Source organism: Cherax quadricarinatus, chromosome 3 (genome assembly GCF_038502225.1).
Source record: "Cherax quadricarinatus isolate ZL_2023a chromosome 3, ASM3850222v1, whole genome shotgun sequence".
In the NCBI taxonomy this organism is placed as follows: domain Eukaryota; kingdom Metazoa; phylum Arthropoda; class Malacostraca; order Decapoda; family Parastacidae; genus Cherax; species Cherax quadricarinatus.
In genome coordinates, this window is record NC_091294.1 from 45,229,144 (window position 1) to 45,248,853 (window position 19,710).

The following is a 19,710-nucleotide window of genomic DNA, read 5'->3' on the forward strand; positions in this document are numbered from 1 at the left end:
AATGAAACATTAACAGCATAACACTTACCTTTATTGGCAATTCTTCTTAGTGTATGGAAGACTGGAGGAGGAGAGAGATTGGATTATTTACAGTTTGGGAGGGGAATCCCCTTCCATCAACACCTCAGGTACCAATTGCTTTTCTGGGGTTACTTCTCTTCTCTGTTTCTTAATGCCACTAGGACCAGCTTGAGAGTCACTGGAGTCCTGTCTCGCAAAATAACTGTCCAAAGAGCTCTGTTTCTGGCGTCTCTTTAACACTTCCCTAAAATGGGCCAAGACTTTGTCACTGTACATGTTGCCAACATGGCTTGCAACAGCCTTGTCAGGGTGATGTTTCTCCATAAATCTTTCCATCTTACCCCACATTTCAAAAATCTCCTTAATTTCTGAAGAAGGCACCTTCTTCCATCTCTCTCCCTCCTCCTCTGCAGCAAGATTCTGAGCTGCGATCTGTTGCTCTTCCTGCTGAAGCTCTTGCAGCTCCTCAGTGGTGAGCTCTTCGTTGTGGTCTTCCACCAACTATTCCACATCCTCCAAATTCACATCCAACCCCATGGAACTCTCCAGTGCCACAAAAGATTTAACAACAGACATAGGCTCATCAGGGTCAGCCCCAAACCCTTCAAAATCCCTCTTGTCGACACAATCTGGCCACAATTTTCTCCAAGCAGAGTTCAAAGTCCTGGTAGTCGCTCCCTCCCAAGCCGTACCTATAAGGGTTATGCAATGGAGGATGCTGAAGTGTTCTCTCCAAAAATCTCTTAGGGTAAAGTGAGCGTCTGAGGTCACATTCAAGCACCTTTGAAACATTGCTTTGGTGTAGAGTTTTTTAAAGTTTGCAATGACCTGCTGGTCCATGGGCTGGAGGAGAGGAGTGGTATTCGGGGGCAAGAACTTTACTGTGATGAACCCAAACTCCTCGAAAATTAGGTCATCCAAGTTTGGAGGATGAGCAGGTGCATTATCCATTACTAGGAGGCACTTGAGATCCAATTTCTTTTCCAGGAGGTAATTCTTCACACTAAGGCCAAACACTTCATTGAACCACTCGACGAAAATTTCTCTCGTGACCCATGCCTTACTATTAGATTTCCAAAACACACACAATTTACTCTTCATAACATTGTTTTTCCTGAACTCTCTGGGATTTTCAGAATGGTACACTAGTAATGGCTTCACTTTGAAATCCCCACTAGCATTAGCGCAGAACATTAGCATCAGCCTGTCTTTCACAGGCTTGTGTCCTGGCAGTGCCTTTTCCTCCTGTGTAACGTAGGTCCTCTTTGGCATTTTCTTCCAAAAGAGGCCTGTTTTGTCACAGTTGAACACTTGTTCAGGTTTCAGTCCTTCAGCCTCTATGTACTCCTTGAATTCATGCACATATTTTTCAGCCGCTTTGTGCTCCGAACTGGCAGCCTCACCATGCCTTACCACACTGTGTATGCCACTACGGTTCTTAAATTTCTCAAACCAACCTTTGCTGGCCTTAAATTCACTCACCTCACCAGTAGTTGCAGGCAATTTCTTTACCAGATCGTTGTGCAACTGCCTAGCCTTTTCGCAAATAGTCGACGTCATAATACTATCTCCTGCTAATTGTTTCTCGTTTATCCACACCAATGATAACTTCTCAACCTCTTCAAGTACTGGTGATCTCATTTTTGTCAGCATATTTACCCCCTTTGCAACAACAGCATCCTTGATTTCCTTTTTCTTGGCCACTATGGAACATATGGTTGTACAGTGGACCCCCGACATTCGGTGGCATCGACATTCGATAAATCCGACATTTAATGCATTTTAACGCAAAAATTTCGCCTCGACATTCGATGGAAAACCCGACATTCGATACGATTCGTACGAGACATGTCCACGTTTGGCCTGAACTGCCCCGTGTGTGCCAGTGTTTACAAGCCAACCAGTGTGCGCGCATCTAAGGATACATTCGGTACATTCCATATTATCCATATTATCACTGTTTTTTGGTGCTTGTTTCTGCAAAATAAGTCACATGGGCCCCAAGAAAGCTTCTAGTGCCAACCCTGTGGTAAAAAGGGTGAGAATTAGTATGGAAATTAAAAAGGATTTTGAAGGGTATGGGGCTATCCCTGAGAAGCCTATGCCAGTTGTGGACTCCATTGTGCCTACTTCAAAAATTAAGGAAATGTGTGCAAAGTGGGTTGAACTGCAAACCTTTATGGATGAAAAATCACCCTAATACAGCTATTGCAAGCCGTGCTGGTGACTATTACAGTGACAATGTTATAGCCCATTTTAGACAAATCTTAAAGGAATGGCAACACAGGTCTAGTGACTCTCAAGCTGGTCCTAGTGGCATTAAAAGAAGAATGGAAGTAACCCCGGAAAAGGACTTGCTACCTCAAGTCCTAATGGAAGGGGATTCCCCTTCTAAACAGTAACAACTTCGACTCTCCCCTCCTCCCATCCCATCAATCATCACCAGATCTTCATTAAAGGTAAGTGTCAATTATTCTATTGTTATTATTCTATTGTTATTGTAATTATTCTATTGCATTACACTTAATATTTCATGTGGTAAAATTTTTTTTTCCATACTTTTGGGTGTCTTGCACGGATTGATTTGATTTCCATTATCTCTTATGGGGAAAATTAATTCGACTTTCGATATTTTCGACATTTGATAGCTCTCAGGAACGGATTAGTATCGAATGTCGAGGGTCCACTGTATAGGGTTTTTTATACATCCTGGCCAGTTCAGCCACACTTAAGCCACTTTCATATTGTTCAATGATGTTTTTCTTAAATTCAGTCATATTTCTCACCTTCTTTACCAAAGGCTTGGCACTAGGAGCTTTCTTTGGAGCCATGGTAGCTTATTTAGTACTTGCAAGCACTAAAATAAATGGAATATTATGAAATATTTCGTAAGAGCAAGTGAGGGGGGCCGTCGCTCACTGGTAAACAATGCCACACTGGCTGGGAAGGGAGGCCGCCCCGGCTCACAGCGTGCGTACGCATCCCGGACAAACTACTATTCGTGAGTCAATCTACGATTAGCGAGCCCATGTTTATACGAAAATATCGGCTCTCGAGCCCTACGATTATCGAGGGACCACTGTACATTTGTTTGTTATAAGGGGACAAGAGAGAGAGTTTAAGAATTATATGGGAATAAGCCTATTCAGTATACTGGGTAAAGTGTATGGCAGAATTATTATTGAAAGAGTTAGGAGAATGGCAGAAAGTAGGACTATAGAGGAACAATAAAGACATAGTTAAGTGTTTACATTAAAATATATGAGTGAACAAATGAAGGTAAGGAACTGTTTGTCATATTTATGAATTTAGAAAAGGCACATGATGAGGTGAATAGGGAGCAATGTGGCAGGTATGGAACAGGCAATAGGGCAGTAAAAACAGTAATTTTTATGTGGAGAGTAAAATTCAGGTTAGGAATATGTAGGAGAGAGGGGGGACTATTTTCCAGTAAAAGTTGACCTGAGACAGGGATGTGTGAAGGCACCATGGTTGTTTATAGATGGGGTTGTATAGGAAGGGGATGCAGGGTGTATGGAAGAGGTGTGGGATTAAAAGATAATGAATCTCACATAAAGTGGGAATTGTCACATTGGTCTTTGTTGTATAATAGTGGCTTGAAAGTCATCAAGAAACTGACATCTGTATAGTACTATAATACAGAATATTTATTGTCCTAATTACTGATTTTAAAGAATAAAAGAATAGTAAAGAAGCTAAGAATAAACATTAAATGCATATCAATCCTCTCTAACAGAAATCCACACTGCAAATAGCTTTTGAATCTCTTGTATTAATTTTTTTTAATCCAAGGGAATCACTAAATCCACAGCAGTCATATATCACATAGGAAACAGGGTAATCAGCTTTAATCCACAGAAGGGATAAGTTCAGTTCTTGGATCAATAGCTCCAATGGCATCCTATTTTTTGAGGGGTGAAAAGTAGGAAAGGCAAAATTATCATTTGACTTACTAAAGGCCTGCATGAGTAGCTCATTTATCACTGAACCAGACAGTCATGAATCTGAACCTTACAGGTCTATAAAGTCTTGATCCTATCTATGGACATTTTTTTTTCTTGCCAAGTGCCTGTTCAATAATCAGCAGGACTGGGAACTTCAGTTACTAGGGACCTAGGAAATCATTACATGATGTTGCATAATGTCCTCCCATGTCTGAGAGTTGTAAGTGGAAGGTTAAAAAAAAAGATGTTATAGGAAAACCAGAAAGAACGTTCTCTCTCTCTTGCTCAAATCAGACATTAGCATCTCTCCTTGTTAAAAACAAGGTGATCCAATGTAAAGTTCCCCTTCCCTTGGAGATCACAACTATAGTATTAAATATGTAATCTTTTTCTGGGAAGGAATTGTCTCCCTAGCTTGTGTGCATAGGGCAGGTCACATCATTATGATGCCATCTATGTGCTCAGCAGAAGCAAAAGCAAAAGACTGGGCAAGCAGTGCAACATAACTCCAATGAAAAATAGGGGCACCATTAGTACACTAAGAGAAAACACAGTAAGTGTCCAGGGCTCAAGATTGTTCAACAGCCTCTCACCAGGCATAAGGGGAATTACTAATAGACTCCTGGCTGCCTTTAAGAGGTACTTGGACAGATACCTAAAGTCAGTCCTGGATCAGCCAGGCTGTGGTTCGTACATTGGACTATGTGCGGCCAGCAGTAACAGCCAGGTTGATCAGGCCCTGATCCACCGGGAGGCCTGGTCATGGACTGGGCCGCAGGGGCCCAGATAGACTCCAGGTAAACAGAGTAAATGGCTATCCCTTCCTTTTCTAGTCTGGCAGAACATGTATTTGCATAGGCCCTCCCTAAAAATATATACATATATATATATATATGTACAGGCCCCCCTGTAACTTATAAAAACCTATTACAAGCTGTAACTTATAAAAAAAACCTATTACAAGAGGGCTTCGCTTTACAGCGCTTTTCTAATAGAGCGGTTTTCAGTTATGCCCATTCTTCGTTTATTCAGGCTACCTACAATATATATATTCACCACTCAATATAAGCTAAGTACGAAAATATTTTAAGGTAAGTAATGTGTGTACTGTATATGCATTTTTTAGGCCTAGCTCTACTGCTCACTTAATATATGATAGTGTAAGCAGGTTATCAGGCTTTTATATGCATTTGAAAGTGAAAAAAGGGCTATTTTTCACTTTACAGTGATTTTTGCTTTATAGTGGTAGCCCAGAATCTAACCTGCTGTATAAGTGGGGCCCTCCTGTACCTGTCTAAATGTTGTCCATAATGAGCAAATAAGAGAGATACCAGCTGTGTTCCCTATTCATAGCAACCAGAAACCCCCAAGAGAGAAAACAGGAGATTTCGGAGACATATTGAACTTAATGTTAGAAAGGTTCAACAGTGGGGAAGGAAAATGATACACTAGGGAATGGGTTGTATTCCTAGTAGCTTATCAGAACCTAACATAATTTATATTTAATTTGTGTATACAGTAGCATTTTTTTTTCCCCAACATTTTGAATATGTATATATTAACAATAATAATATGCCATTTCTGTGTAACTAGGAAAGAATTTCCATCATACAATTTTGTGAATGGAAAGTGTTAACATTATTTTCTAATGTATATAAGAAGAAATTAGTTCCTGTAGTGTTTCACAGGTTTGCAATAATACTAACAGCTGTATGCAATTTCATTTGTGATTATTCATCTTTAGTCTGCATTCAGAGCCTCAATGAAATTTCAATTTTATTGCTTTTTTTTACTAATTATTTGTTGTAATATTTATCATTTTAAATTAATTTTAACTTCTTTGCAAGACCAATTTTCTCCTAACATTGTGAACAGTGCTGTATATTAGTTTAATATTTATGAGTCACACTCTGAGCTTAACAGTCTTATATAATTCCTTATATTACCAGATTATTTATCTTTCAAAATATTTTAGCATTTCCATCATAAAGTGAGATAAACAGACATTACTTCATCTTGCCCAAGAGTTAGAAAGAACATGGTAGGGGCTAACTTAACCCTTGGCATGACTAATGTGTATGTGTCTGTGTGTATGATGACAATACAGGATCTTCTGGTGGAGAGTGTCACACATGAAGCTCACGTGGGCCACCTTGTGGAAATGGTCCGAAAAGTAGGAGACTCTATCACTTGTACTCACCTTGAGACGCGAGTGACAACACACCACCAACGAACAACGAGATTGCGCCAGGAGGTCAGTCGCTTGTTAGAGCGCCTTGAAGAACTGCATGTCCATTGGTCCACGTATCAAACTCAGATGGACAAGCTACAGGAATGGTGTTCACAGGCCAAGACCTCACTAGAAAACATTGATCTGACACCACAGGACCAAGAAAAGCTAAAGGAGCAATTCAATCAAATTTGGGTATGTTGTAAATTTTACAGAATTTATATATTTTTAGTTTGTTCCTTCTGTAGGGTGACTATTTTCATTCCTTTTCTGGCTATCTCTCTCTCTCTCTCTCTCTCTCTCTCTCTCTCTCTCTCTCTCTCTCTCTCTCTCTCTCTCTCTCTCTCTCTCTCTCTCTCTCACTCTCTCACTCTCACTCTCACTCTCACTCTCACTCTCACTCTCACTCTCACTCTCTCTCACTCTCTCTCACTCTCTCTCACTCTCTCTCACTCTCTCTCACTCTCTCTCACTCTCTCTCTCTCTCACTCTCTCTCTCACTCTCACTCTCTCTCTCTCTCTCTCTCTCTCTCTCTCTCTCTCTCTCTCTCTCTCTCTCTCTCTCTCTCTCTCTCTCTCTCTCTCTCTCTCTCTCTCTCACACACACAGAGGCAGGGCCAGGAGCTAGCACTCGACCCCTGCAACCTCAACTAGGTGAGTACACACACACACACACACACACACACACATTTTCTTGGACTGCAAGAAGGCGTTTGACACAGTACCACACAAGAGATTAGTGCAAAAACTGGAGGACCAAGCAGGGATAACAGGGAAGGCACTGCAATGGATCAGGGAATACTTGTCAGGAAGACAGCAGCGAGTAATGGTACGTGGCGAGGTGTCAGAGTGGGCACCTGTGACCAGCGGGGTCCCACAGGGGTCAGTCCTAGGACCAGTGCTGTTTCTGGTATTTGTGAACGACATGACGGAAGGAATAAACTCCGAGGTGTCCCTGTTTGCAGATGACGTGAAGTTGATGAGAAGAATTCATTCGATCGAAAACCAGGCAGAACTACAAAGGGATCTGGACAGGTTGCAGACCTGGTCCAGCAATTGGCTCCTGGAGTTCAATCCCACCAAGTGCAAAGTCATGAAGATTGGGGAAGGGCAAAGAAGACCGCAGACGGAGTACAGTCTAGGGGGCCAGAGACTACAGACATCACTCAAGGAAAAAGATCTTGGGGTGAGTATAACACCAGGCACATCTCCTGAAGCGCACATCAACCAAATAACTGCTGCAGCATATGGGCGCCTGGCAAACCTCAGAACAGCATTCCGACATCTTAATAAGGAATCGTTCAGGACACTGTACACCGTGTACGTTAGGCCCATATTGGAGTATGCGGCACCAGTTTGGAACCCACACCTAGCCAAGCATGTAAAGAAACTAGAGAAAGTGCAAAGGTTTGCAACAAGACAAGTCCCAGAGTTAAGAGGTATGTCCTATGAGGAGAGGTTAAGGGAAATCAACCTGACGACACTGGAGGACAGGAGAGATAGGGGGGACGTGATAGCGACTTACAAAATACTGAGAGGAATTGACAAGGTGGACAAAGACAGGATGTTCCAGAGACTGGACACAGCAACCCGGGGACACAGTTGGAAGCTGAAGACACAGATGAATCACAGGGATGTTAGGAAGTATTTCTTCAGCCACAGAGTAGTCAGGAAGTGGAATAGTTTGGGAAGCAATGTAATGGAGGCAGGATCCATACATAGCTTTAAGCAGAGGTACGATAAAGCTCATGGTTCAGGGAGAGTGACCTAGTAGCGACCAGTGAAGAGGCGGGGCCAGGAGCTTGGACTCGACCCCTGCAACCTCAACTAGGTGAGTACAACTAGGTCAGTACACACACACACACACACACACACACGCACACACACACACACACACACACCAGCAAGGCTGGACTTAGTATTCACCTTGAGTAGTGCAGATATCGAGGACATCACATATGAAAGACCCCTTGGGGCCAGTGACCATGTGGTTTTATGCTTCGAATACACAGTAGAGCTACAAGTGGAGGGAGAAGCAGGAAGGCCAGGACGAATGAAGCCAAACTACAAGAAAGGGGACTACATAGGAATGAGGAACTTCCTGAACGGGGTTCAGTGGGACAGAGAACTGGCAGGGAAGCCAGTTAATGAGATGATGGAATATGTAGCAACAAAATGCAAGGAGGCTGAGGAGAGGTTTGTACCCAAGGGTAACAGGAATAATGAAAAAGCCAGGATGAGCCCATGGTTTACCCAAAGGTGCAGGGAGGCAAAAACCAAGTGTGCTAGGGAATGGAAGAAATATAGAAGGCAAAGGACCCAGGAGAATAAGGAGAGCAGTCGTAGAGCCAGAAACGAATATGCACAGATAAGAAGGGAGGCCCAAAGCCAATATGAAAACGACATAGCAGCGAAAGCCAAATCTGACCCGAAACTGTTGTACAGCCACATCAGGAGGAAAAGAACAGTCAAGGACCAGGTAATCAGGCTAAGGAAGGAAGGAGGAGAGACAACAAGAAATGACGTGAAGTATGTGAGATAGGGGGGACGTGATAGTGACTTACAAAATACTGAGAGGAATTGACAAGGTGGACAAAGACAGGATGTTCCAGAGACTGGACACAGCAACCCGGGGTAACCAGGTAACTCAACAAGAGATTCAAAGAAGTGTTCACAGAGGAGACAGAAGGGGCTCCAGAAAGACGGAGAGGTGGGGCACACCACCATGTGCTGGACACAGTGCACACAACCGAGGAAGAAGTGAAGAGACTTCTGAGTGAGCTAGATACCTCATAGGCAATGGGGCCAGATAACATCTCCCCATGGGTATTGAGAGAGGGAGCAGAGGCGCTATGTGTACCCCTAACAACAATATTCAATACATCTATCGAAACAGGGAGATTGCCTGAGGCATGGAAGACAGCAAATGTAGTCCCAATCTTTAAAAAAGGAGACAGACATGAAGCATTAAACTACAGACCAGTGTCACTGACATGTATAGTATGCAAAATCATGGAGAAGATTATCAGGAGAAGAGTGGTGGAACACCTAGAAAGCAATGATCTCATCAACAGCAGCCAACATGGTTTCAGGGACGGGAAATCCTGTGTCACAAACCTACTGGAGTTCTATGACATGGTGACAGCAGTAAAACAAGAGAGAGAGGGGTGGGTGGATTGCATTTTCTTGGACTGCAAGAAGGCGTTTGACACAGTTCCACACAAGAGATTGGTGCAAAAACTGGAGGACCAAGCAGGGATAACAGGGAAGGCACTACAATGGATCAGGGAATACTTGTCAGGAAGACAGCAGCGAGTCATGGTATGTGGCGAGGTGTCAGAGTGGGCACCTGTGACCAGCGGGGTCCCACAGGGGTCAGTCCTAGGACCAGTGCTGTTTCTGGTATTTGTGAACGACATGATGGAAGGAATAGACTCTGAGGTGTCCCTGTTTGCAGATGACGTGAAGTTGATGAGAAGAATTCACTCGATCGAAGACCAGGCAGAACAACAAAGGGATCTGGACAGGCTGCAGACCTGGTCCAGCAATTGGCTCCTGGAGTTCAATCCCACCAAGTGCAAAGTCATGAAGATTGGGGAAGGGCAAAGAAGACCGCAGACGGAGTACAGTCTAGGGGGCCAGAGACTACAAACCTCACTCAAGGAAAAAGATCTTGGGGTGAGTATAACACCAGGCACATGTCCTGAAGCGCACATCAACCAAATAACTGCTGCAGCATATGGGCGCCTAGCAAACCTCAGAACAGCATTCCGACATCTTAATAAGGAATCATTCAGGACCCTGTACACCGTGTACGTTAGGCCCATATTGGAGTATGCGGCACCAGTTTGGAACCCACACCTAGCCAAGCACGTAAAGAAACTAGAGAAAGTGCAAAGGTTTGCAACAAGACTAGTCCCAGAGCTAAGAGGTATGTCCTACGAGGAGAGGTTAAGGGAAATCAACCTGACGACACTGGAGGACAGGAGAGATAGGGGGGACATGATAACGACATACAAAATACTGAGAGGAATTGACAAGGTGGACAAAGACAGGATGTTCCAGAGATTGGACACAGTAACAAGGGGACACAGTTGGAAGCTGAAGACACAGATGAATCACAGGGATGTTAGGAAGTATTTCTTCAGCCACAGAGTAGTCAGTAAGTGGAATTGTTTGGGAAGCGATGTAGTGGAGGCAGGATCCATACATAGCTTTAAGCAGAGGTATGATAAAGCTCACGGCTCAGGGAGAGTGACTTAGTAGCGATCAGTGAAGAGGCGGGGCCAGGAGCTCGGACTCGACCCCTGCAACCTCAACTAGGTGAGTACAACTAGGTGAGTACACACACACACCTAGTAGCGACCAGTGAAGAGGCGGGGCCAGGAGCTTGGACTCGATCCCTGCAACCTCAACTAGGTGAGTACACGGTGAAGAGGCAGGGCCAGGAGCTAGGACTTGACCCCTGCAACCTCAACTAGGTGAGTACACACACACACACACACACAACTAGGTGAGTACACACAGAGAGAGAGAGAGAGAGAGAGAGAGAGAGAGGAAGAGAGAGAGAGAGGGGAAGAGAGAGAGAGAGGAAGAGAGAGAGAGAGGAAGAGAGAGAGAGAGGAAGAGAGAGAGAGAGGAAGAGAGAGAGAGAGGAAGAGAGAGAGGAAGAGAGAGAGAGAGAGGAAGAGAGAGAGAGAGGAAGAGAGAGAGAGAGGAAGAGAGAGAGAGAGGAAGAGAGAGAGAGAGAGAGGAAGAGAGAGAGAGAGAGAGGAAGAGAGAGAGAGAGAAAGAGAGAGAGAGAGAGGAAGAGAGAGAGAGAGAGGAAGAGAGAGAGAGGAAGAGAGAGAGAGAGAGAGAGAGAGAGAGAGGAAATGCTGAGAGGAATAGACAAAGTGAACAGGGCCAGAATGTTTTGCAGATGGGACACAGGAACAAGAGGATGCAACTGAAAGTTACAAATACACACAAAAAACAGGCCAAGTGTCTTAGTGACAAGTGCCTTGGACAAAATGGTAACTAATTAGCATACATACACATACACACACTAACACACTCACATTCACACTTTTCTCATGCAAGCCAGAAAAATGACAAAGCAGAAAATCATTCAAAAAAAGGGAAGCAGGGGCATGAAGGAGGTGGATGGCATTCCCTGGAAACAATGATGGATTAACTTAAGACCTGATTGAGGAACAAGTTTGAAGGGAAGTTCAATTTTGTTCAGAAACTGGTATGCAACAAAGGAGTGACTGTCAGGGAAGAGACATCAGAATGACAGAGTAACTTGTGGGGTTCCGCAAGAATTGATATTAGGGCTAGTACTATTTCTGATTTATGTGAATGATAGCCCAGATGAGATTCATTCAGATATATCTGTGTTTGTTGATGATGTAAAACTGATGAGAAGAATAAAAGTGGATGAAGACAGGGAAAGACTCCAAATAGATTTGTCAGGCAAGTGGTTTCTTGAACTCAGCCTCAGTAAATGCAAGGTATTAAGAGTGGGGAAGGAGCAAGAAGACTGGAAATGGGATATAGGCTCTGGGGTCAGAGGCTGCAGATCCCACTCACCTATGGGTCAACAAGTAAAGTTTATTTAGGCACAGGTACACCTAAGTACAATTATTATACATATCGTAAATTACCTAGGATAACAAAAAAAAAAAAGGTTAGCATAATACAGTAATCCCTCGCTGAACGACCGAGATAAGACTGTAATAAGTGTTCGTCAAGCAAAAATTACATTAAGCGAATCTAATTTTCCCCATGAGATCCCATGTTATAACTCAGGATGCTAATTGAGACAATAATTTTTCTTATGTAATTCAATTCTTTTTGTATTAAGTGAATCCAGTTTTCCCATAAAAAGGCCTATCAGAGATGGGTCCATTGTTTAGCAGAAGAATAGTGTTATATGTACATCTGTTTTATGAGTGCATAACACAAAAACAAAAAGTAAATATCAAAATATCTATAGAAGCATTACATCTGCTTTGCTATTGCCGAGTTGTAGGGTTATAACAGTTCTTTGGCCACCTGTTGTTGGGTTGAAGGGTTGTGCATCAGGTAAAAGAGCCTCAGTGGTCCTTTTAGCCTTTGTTCACATCCAGCCTATGGCAGGGTTTTGGAAGTAAAAAAAAAAACTCTTGGAACTCATCAGAGTTAAAGGTATTATCCTCCTCCTCCTCCTCTTCCTTTATCCACCTCCCTCCTCTCTCCTCCATCCTTCAGTTAATGAGCATCAATGCTGTAGCAGAAATACCACCAGCAGTGTTGAGGTTAATGCTACAAGCTAAGTCAAAGATTAAATAGTGGACTGTAGGGAAACTTAACTTGAAAGACAGCTTTTGCCTACACAGCCGTCCCTGCAGGCGATGTCTTGAGAAGATGTCATATGCACTACCTCACAGGCTGGAAAATAATTTATTAGTGAGTATAATTACCCCTAGGGGGTGTTATGTCAGCATATCTCAGACACTGATTGCTGACTAGAATACTCACGTGTGTGGACTCAAAAGTCCGTGTTTCACAGGGTATTGGTACATTAATAAACATAAAAGGATATCCGCTGCGCAGCCGACCCACCCCTATCATGTACATGTATAGTAAACGCACCTGGGTACTTTTAGCTGACCCGTAGTTGCACCCGGTTATATGTTGTCTTGATTGAAGCAGACGTGTTCTTTGAAGAATGTCGCACACACTCCGTTAGGATCGCAACACTTGTTGTTACACTGTTCATCAAGATTTGTTCACCATAATGTCACTAAAGTAGCTTATCACATTTCTCTGTAAGTGTCTTGATATTTTCTTTGAGATCCTTTTATGCACAAAAACATACGGATCAGTGTTCTTCGTTGGTTATCCCGGCATCAGTGTATCCCCCCAGCAGGGCCAAAAGCAATCTAACCCCACAGCCTCCTATGCTGCTGCCAATGCCCCTAGCACATAAAGGAAAAGCTGACCTAGCACATTTCCCCTCCTTGCCAAATTTCCACCAGGAAGCAAAGCAGAATGCTTGATTCATGCTGTCTAAGCATAGACAACAATGTACACTATCTTTACCATGGTAATAAAGTGGGTGCAGGATTTCTTTAATTGTCCTGCTAAGGTAAGAGATTGATTGTATCTTATTTAAACTACACACTTGCAACATTGACTCTTGCAAAGAACTGCATGACCATGTAACATCTGCTGGTAATTACTTGATGTAGCAGTAAACAAGATGCTTGCCCCTTCTGAGAGGGCTGGGCCCCTCAGGGCTGAAAGGGGCTGAAGGGGGGCTGATACCCCCTCTCATAGAGAAAATTTCTCCACAAGCAGCAGCAGCACCATGTGCCATATGTGTTTATTTGTAAGTTTCACTCACATTGGCCAAATAACTATGCAACCAATGCACATTTGGTAAATCTAAGAGTAGCCTACAGGCATCTCAACAAAGTGTCATTCCGGTAGTGGCAGCTCATCAAAATAGAATGGGGGGACTGCATGATTGCAAGCCTCGTAGAACAGCATAATAAACGTTACTATTAAAATTAAACTAAATTTAATAATAATAAGCGTTCACATATATGTACTCGTATATGTGTGTGCAGCTCCTCACTGCCAGGTGTAGCGCCAATAATACCTATAATGTTGTACTGCATCAAACTTCTATTTTTAATAATTTTTTATCTCGTTTCAACAACAAAAAAATAAAAAATTCACTTGTAAATACATTGAAAACAACATACAACAGATTTTTCCTGTAATATATATGTCAGTTGCAAATTTTTTATCATAAGGCTGATAAGTCATACGTCTGGCAGTGAGTATCTGGGGGACCTGCAGCTCTGCAGCTCCTATAGACGAGCCGCCACTGCAAAGTAGAGAGCATGCAGAAGTATGCAGTTAGGCTATTTCAGAGCTAGGGGGCATGAGCCTTGAGGAAAGGCTAACCAAATTAAATATGAGGACATTGAAAGACTGAAGAACAACAGCATACAAAATTCTCAGGGAAATTGATAGGGTAGACATTGACAGGCTGTTTGAGAGGCAGGAAACAGTTACTCAGGAACACAGCTGGGGATTAAAGACACAGATAAGACATGGGGCTGTCAAGAAGTATTTCTTCAGTCTCAGCACAGTTGGGAAGTGAAATGATCATGATGAAGAACTGAAGACAAGCTCCATACATAGTTTTAAGACTTAATACAAAAAGGCCCATGAGGCAAGGAGGGAGTGAATCTGGAATGTGGCAGGTTGAGAGATGGGGCTAGGAACTGAGAGTTGACCCCTGCAACCATGTACAGGTAAGCACATATGCACACACTTTTATATACATATATTATTGCTCTTACACACATGTACTGTATGTTATATCCAGCAAATGATGATCATTTTTCCAAACATGTTCAAATATGTATAGTAGTGGAATTATTGATATTTCTGCCTTTCTGATAAATAAAATAGTAATGACAGTGTTTTGCCTCAGTTTTCCCTTGAGTCACTTCTTTAATGTGCCCATATATAAAGGACCCGTCATTAAATTTCGGATTCTGGCTGATCGTTTGTTAAATGGCCCCTTGTAAGTTATTACACTGAAGTGAATTTTGCTTTAAACATTCATTTTATCCCACAAAAATGTTCCCCCAAACCCTTGTTTTCTAGAAAGTTTGATTAATTATGTATAGTAGTTATAAAGAAGAAAGCTGTGCTCAGTATCATTGTTTAATTTTTAATTTAATTTGTTTTAAGCTTTCAGTGGTTGTAGCATTTATTGCTACTACCCCTTGAATCCCTGTCCAGTATTCTTCCACTACTTGCTGATAAGTTTTTATTTATTTTTCTCTTATTCTTTTATGATTTTTAGATGATTATCTTTTCTACATTGATTTCAACTCTGTATGTTGATTTCCTATTTATCTGTGAATATCTTTTTTCCAGAATCTCAAGGCTCAGTTTGATAGTCAAAGTGTACTACTAAATGAATGCATGAACCACTTCGACAAATCAGTGGGCTTAGTGAACATGACAGATGAAACCCACCAGAGACATTTCCTCTCACAGTTCAAGAGTGAGTGGGGTGAGCTTGAGGAACTTCTCCAACAGAAGGAAAAGGAATTGCACCGGATCCAGATCCAAGTAGTTCCTGTACCACAACTGTTGGCGGAGACTCAAGATACACTATCAAATATTGAAGTTGCCTTGCAGAATATAGATACTAATGTGACATCAATCCAACAACTCAGAGATATATCGGAAAATTACAAGGTGCTACGAATCAAAATTTTGAATAGCAAGGAGAACTTAGAACACTTAACACAAGTCTCAAGCATTGAGGAGGAACAAGATGATGAAGTACTGGATACCCTTGGTCAGTTGTCACTCACCTGTCAAGAGTTGATTTGTACCATCCAGCAGCGTATTGCATCTCTGGAATACACATTGGATCATGTTCAAAAGACTGTTAGCCGTGTAGAACGTATCTCTCTTACAGTAGATCATCTTGAAAATACATTGGAAAGGTGTCAGGCAGTAGATAAAGAAGGGGAACAAATTCTTAAAGCTGCACTTCATTCCTGTCAAACAATATATGATAGTTTGGCCCGTACTGAAGAAGATATCACTAAAGTAAAACAGTGCATGGAAACTCTGAGTCAAGATCCTCATCACCCTTGCCACCTAGCAGAATTAACATTACAAGTTTCAGCTCTTCAAGAACGACTTGAATTAGTAGCAGAGAGCATTAAGGAGACCCAAACCAATCTTAAGAATCGCCTTGATATGTGGCAGAAATTCATGTCTTCATCTGATGCAGTAGATGGCTTCCTGCAGGAGGTTGAATATCTTCTTGAAAGTGCCTTGGACTTACCTTCTGTCAACAGAGCTGCACTGAAAAAACATGTGGAAGAACTACAAAATCTCCAGGGATCTATGACCACTAATAAAAACCTCTTAGAAATACTTAAATCTCAGGCAGTTAAAGTGGAGAAAACTCACTGCATGGAGACACAACTAACACGCTGGAATAGTGTTTCAGAGAAACTAGAATCGGTAAGAGAGTGTCACTTATATTTTATTTAATACAAAACTTCATGGCATAATATTTCATAGATATTTTATTTTAATTTGTGATATCTTGCACATTATTACAGTGTTATATGATTATACACCTATATTTAAACAGTTGGACATCACCCACCAGGATTTGATGCTAAAAAAAATTTCCACTTTCCTCATCTCAGGTTATCCTTCGGTACGAAACAGCTCTGGAATTGTGGAGCAGGTTTGTTACTGTCCAGGAAGAGGTGCGAGTCTGGGTCGAGTCGAAACTCACTCTAATTGTATCTCTTCAGTCCCGTGGCATCAGTAATGAGGAACGCTCTCAGATTCAGGTAAGTACAGTGCTTGTTTTCCTCTTTTATTGGTGATTAGGAAATTATCAACTCTGAGGCTGAACTCCCTCTCAGTAATGTGAAAAATTGATTTAGCTGCACAGAACTGTTGAAATCATCCCTTATACAAACCACTTTAGGCAATGGCAAAGAAATTCATTGAGCTGATAGTTAAAAAACAGCCTAGAGAGGCTAGAAAATTCTACACTTAATTAGTGATGTAGAATCAAGCCTGAACCAGCAAATTTTAGAGTAACTGAACTCAGAGCCACGCAAAGGTCTAGGAGTTCCTGGTGCAAGGATAATGAGTCATTCATCAACACCAAAATATTCTCTGCAAATAATTTGCTCAGTCTTAAGACTGAATATTGATAATTGGAAGGAGTACACACCCAATCTCTCCTGTTGTAAATATGTACATTTCAGTTAAAGCTGTTACTTATAGAACATGGTCTCTCGGTAGCCATTGTGGCCCTGAGTAATTCAGTCTTTTTTTTTCTGGTCTTCAGTATTTGGCAGTACTGTATTATGTGTATAACTGAGATACATAGATAATACTAGAACACTACTCTGTGGCCAGTGGTGTAACCAGGTTCTAAAATAGGAGGAGTGAGCACAAAAAGGTGCCACTTATTAATTTAAAAGGTTCCACTTATTGCCTTGCTCGTACAAAATACCCAAATAAAAAGCAGGAGTGCAATGAGTACACTTAAGAGATAATAATTTAAGACTTGAATTTTCTCCCTTCAGTTGTAGTACAGTTTCACACAAATTCCTGATAGCATTTTCGTCAGTGAATATTGCGTGTTCTGTTCATTCCCATGCCAGGTCAAAGTAATTATATACTGTCTGGAGAACATCATATTCTGTGTTCTATCATTACCAAATCTAGCAAGGCATCACATTGGCGGCAGCTATAGCTACAAGTTGGTGATTGATATGTCTTAGGGCAGTGGGCCTGTGTTTAAAACTGTTATTTTAGCCATTTATGGAGGCCCACTCCATAAAGGTGGCAGCAAAGCATTAGCTAAGAACTATAGACCAATAGCTCTGACGTCCCACATCATAAAAATCTTTGAAAGAGTGCTAAGAAGCAGTATTGCAAATCACCTGGATTCCCAAAATCTGCACAATCCAGGGCAACATGGGTTCAGGGCAGGTCGCTCCTACCTCTCACAACTACTGGATCACTATGATATGGCCTTGGATGCACTGGAAGAAAATCAGACTGCAGATGTAATATACACAGACTTTGCAAAAGCATTTGACAAATGCGACCATGGCGTAATAGCCCATAAAATACGTGCTAAAGGAATAACTGGAAAAGTGGGGAGATGGATCTTCAACTTCCTAACAAATCGAACACAAAGAGTAGTGGTCAACAGAGTTAAATCGGAGGCTGCCATAGTGAAGAGCTCTGTTCCACAAGGCACAGTACTCGCCCCCATCTTATTCCTTATCCTCATATCAGACATAGACAGAGATATACACCACAGCACCGTATCATCCTTTGCGGATACTAGGATCTGCATGAGGCTGTCATCTGCTGAGGACGCGGTTAACCTCCAAGAAGATATAAACAAAGTTTTCCAGTGGGCAACGGTAAACAATATGATGTTCAATGAGGAGAAATTCCAACTACTCCGTTATGGAAAACTGGAGGAGATAATAACTAGAACAGAGTATACTACAGACTCTTGCCATACAATAGAGTGGAAAAATAATGTAAGGGACCTGGGAGTAGTAATGTCTGAGGATCTCACTTTCAAGGATCACAACAGTGCCACGATCGCACGTGCAAAGAAAATGATAGGATGGATAATGAGAACGTTCAAAACGAGAGATGCCAAGCCAATGATGATCCTTTTCAAATCACTTGTTCTCTCTCGGCTGGAATACTGCTGTACATTAACATCTCCATTCAAAGCAGGTGAAATCGCAGATCTAGAGAGTGTACAGAGATCCTTTACTGCACGTATAAGTTCTGTCAAGCACCTTAACTACTGGGAACGCTTGGAAGCACTTGACTTGTACTCGTTGGAACGCAGGAGGGAGATATATATCATAATCTACACTTGGAAAATCTTGGAAGGAATGGTCCCAAATTTGCACACAGAAATCACTCCCTACGAAAGTAAAAGACTGGGCAGGCGATGCAAAATGCCCCCAATAAAAAGTAGGGGCGCCATTGGTACACTAAAGGAAAACACCGTAAGTGTCCGGGGCCCAAGACTGTTCAACAGCCTCCCATCAAGCATTAGGGGAATTGCCAATAAGCCCCTGGCTGCCTTCAAGAGAGAGCTGGACAGATACCTAAAGTCAGTGCCGGATCAGCCGGGCTGTGGCTCGTACGTTGGACTGCGTGCGGCCAGCAGTAACAGCCTAGTTGATCAGGCCCTGATCCATCGGGAGGCCTGGTCATGGACCGGGCCGCGGGGGCATTGATCCCCCGAATAACCTCCAGGTAACCTCCAGGCTTGGGATTTAAGGATGGGGCCAAGTAGTCGTTAATATAAACATACCCCCTTCCCCCAAAAGGAACAAAGCACACTTTTCTGTGGTATCTTGGCGTCGTTATTTAGACTGCTCCATTAACTATCCTAGAATACTGACCCTGAAGGTAAGTCATTAGGGAGGTGTGGAATGGAGTCACGAGATCTCTAGTGCTAGCAGTCTTCCCAGTAAGTGCAAAGTTAGTCCTGGTAGCAGGCACCAGTCAGTATCCTCTGCAACTAAACAACGTTTTATATATTAATGCATTGATTGTGCTACATGAGCTCAATCCGTATAAATAGGGCGTTCGTGCTTGCACTCGATAGAATACGTTAATTTTGGCACCATTTAAATAGCAAAAATGATGTGTTAGTTTATATTTTGTTACAGAACTTGGTTTAGATCAACCTATATTTATGTACAGCTTACTGCCAATAACGAAATAATATAAACGGGTGGCTTACGTCTGGCAACGCAAAACACACCAGCGTTGGTAGTCCCACGTAAATGGGGTTCAACATATAAGCTGCCGAGTGATCTTTTCTTGATCTATAATGTCAGTCACATAGGGTCAAGTGCTAATATTATTATCCTTCAGTATACTCGTCATACTTGGATGTGG

At 42.2% G+C, this 19,710-nt stretch overlaps 1 protein-coding gene across 25 annotated transcripts in view; it reads left to right on the forward strand.

The window, feature by feature from the left end:
• LOC128684052 (uncharacterized) overlaps window positions 1-19,710 on the forward strand; it is a 1,018,196-nt gene that overhangs the window by 908,972 nt on the left and 89,514 nt on the right. For all 25 annotated transcript variants that reach the window (XM_070091648.1, XM_070091672.1, XM_070091678.1 and 22 more), the window contains 3 exons: window positions 6,094-6,411; window positions 15,145-16,254; window positions 16,446-16,595. In XM_070091648.1, the coding sequence (XP_069947749.1) occupies window positions 6,094-6,411; window positions 15,145-16,254; window positions 16,446-16,595 (1,578 nt within the window). The remainder of the gene's footprint in view (window positions 1-6,093; window positions 6,412-15,144; window positions 16,255-16,445; window positions 16,596-19,710) is intronic.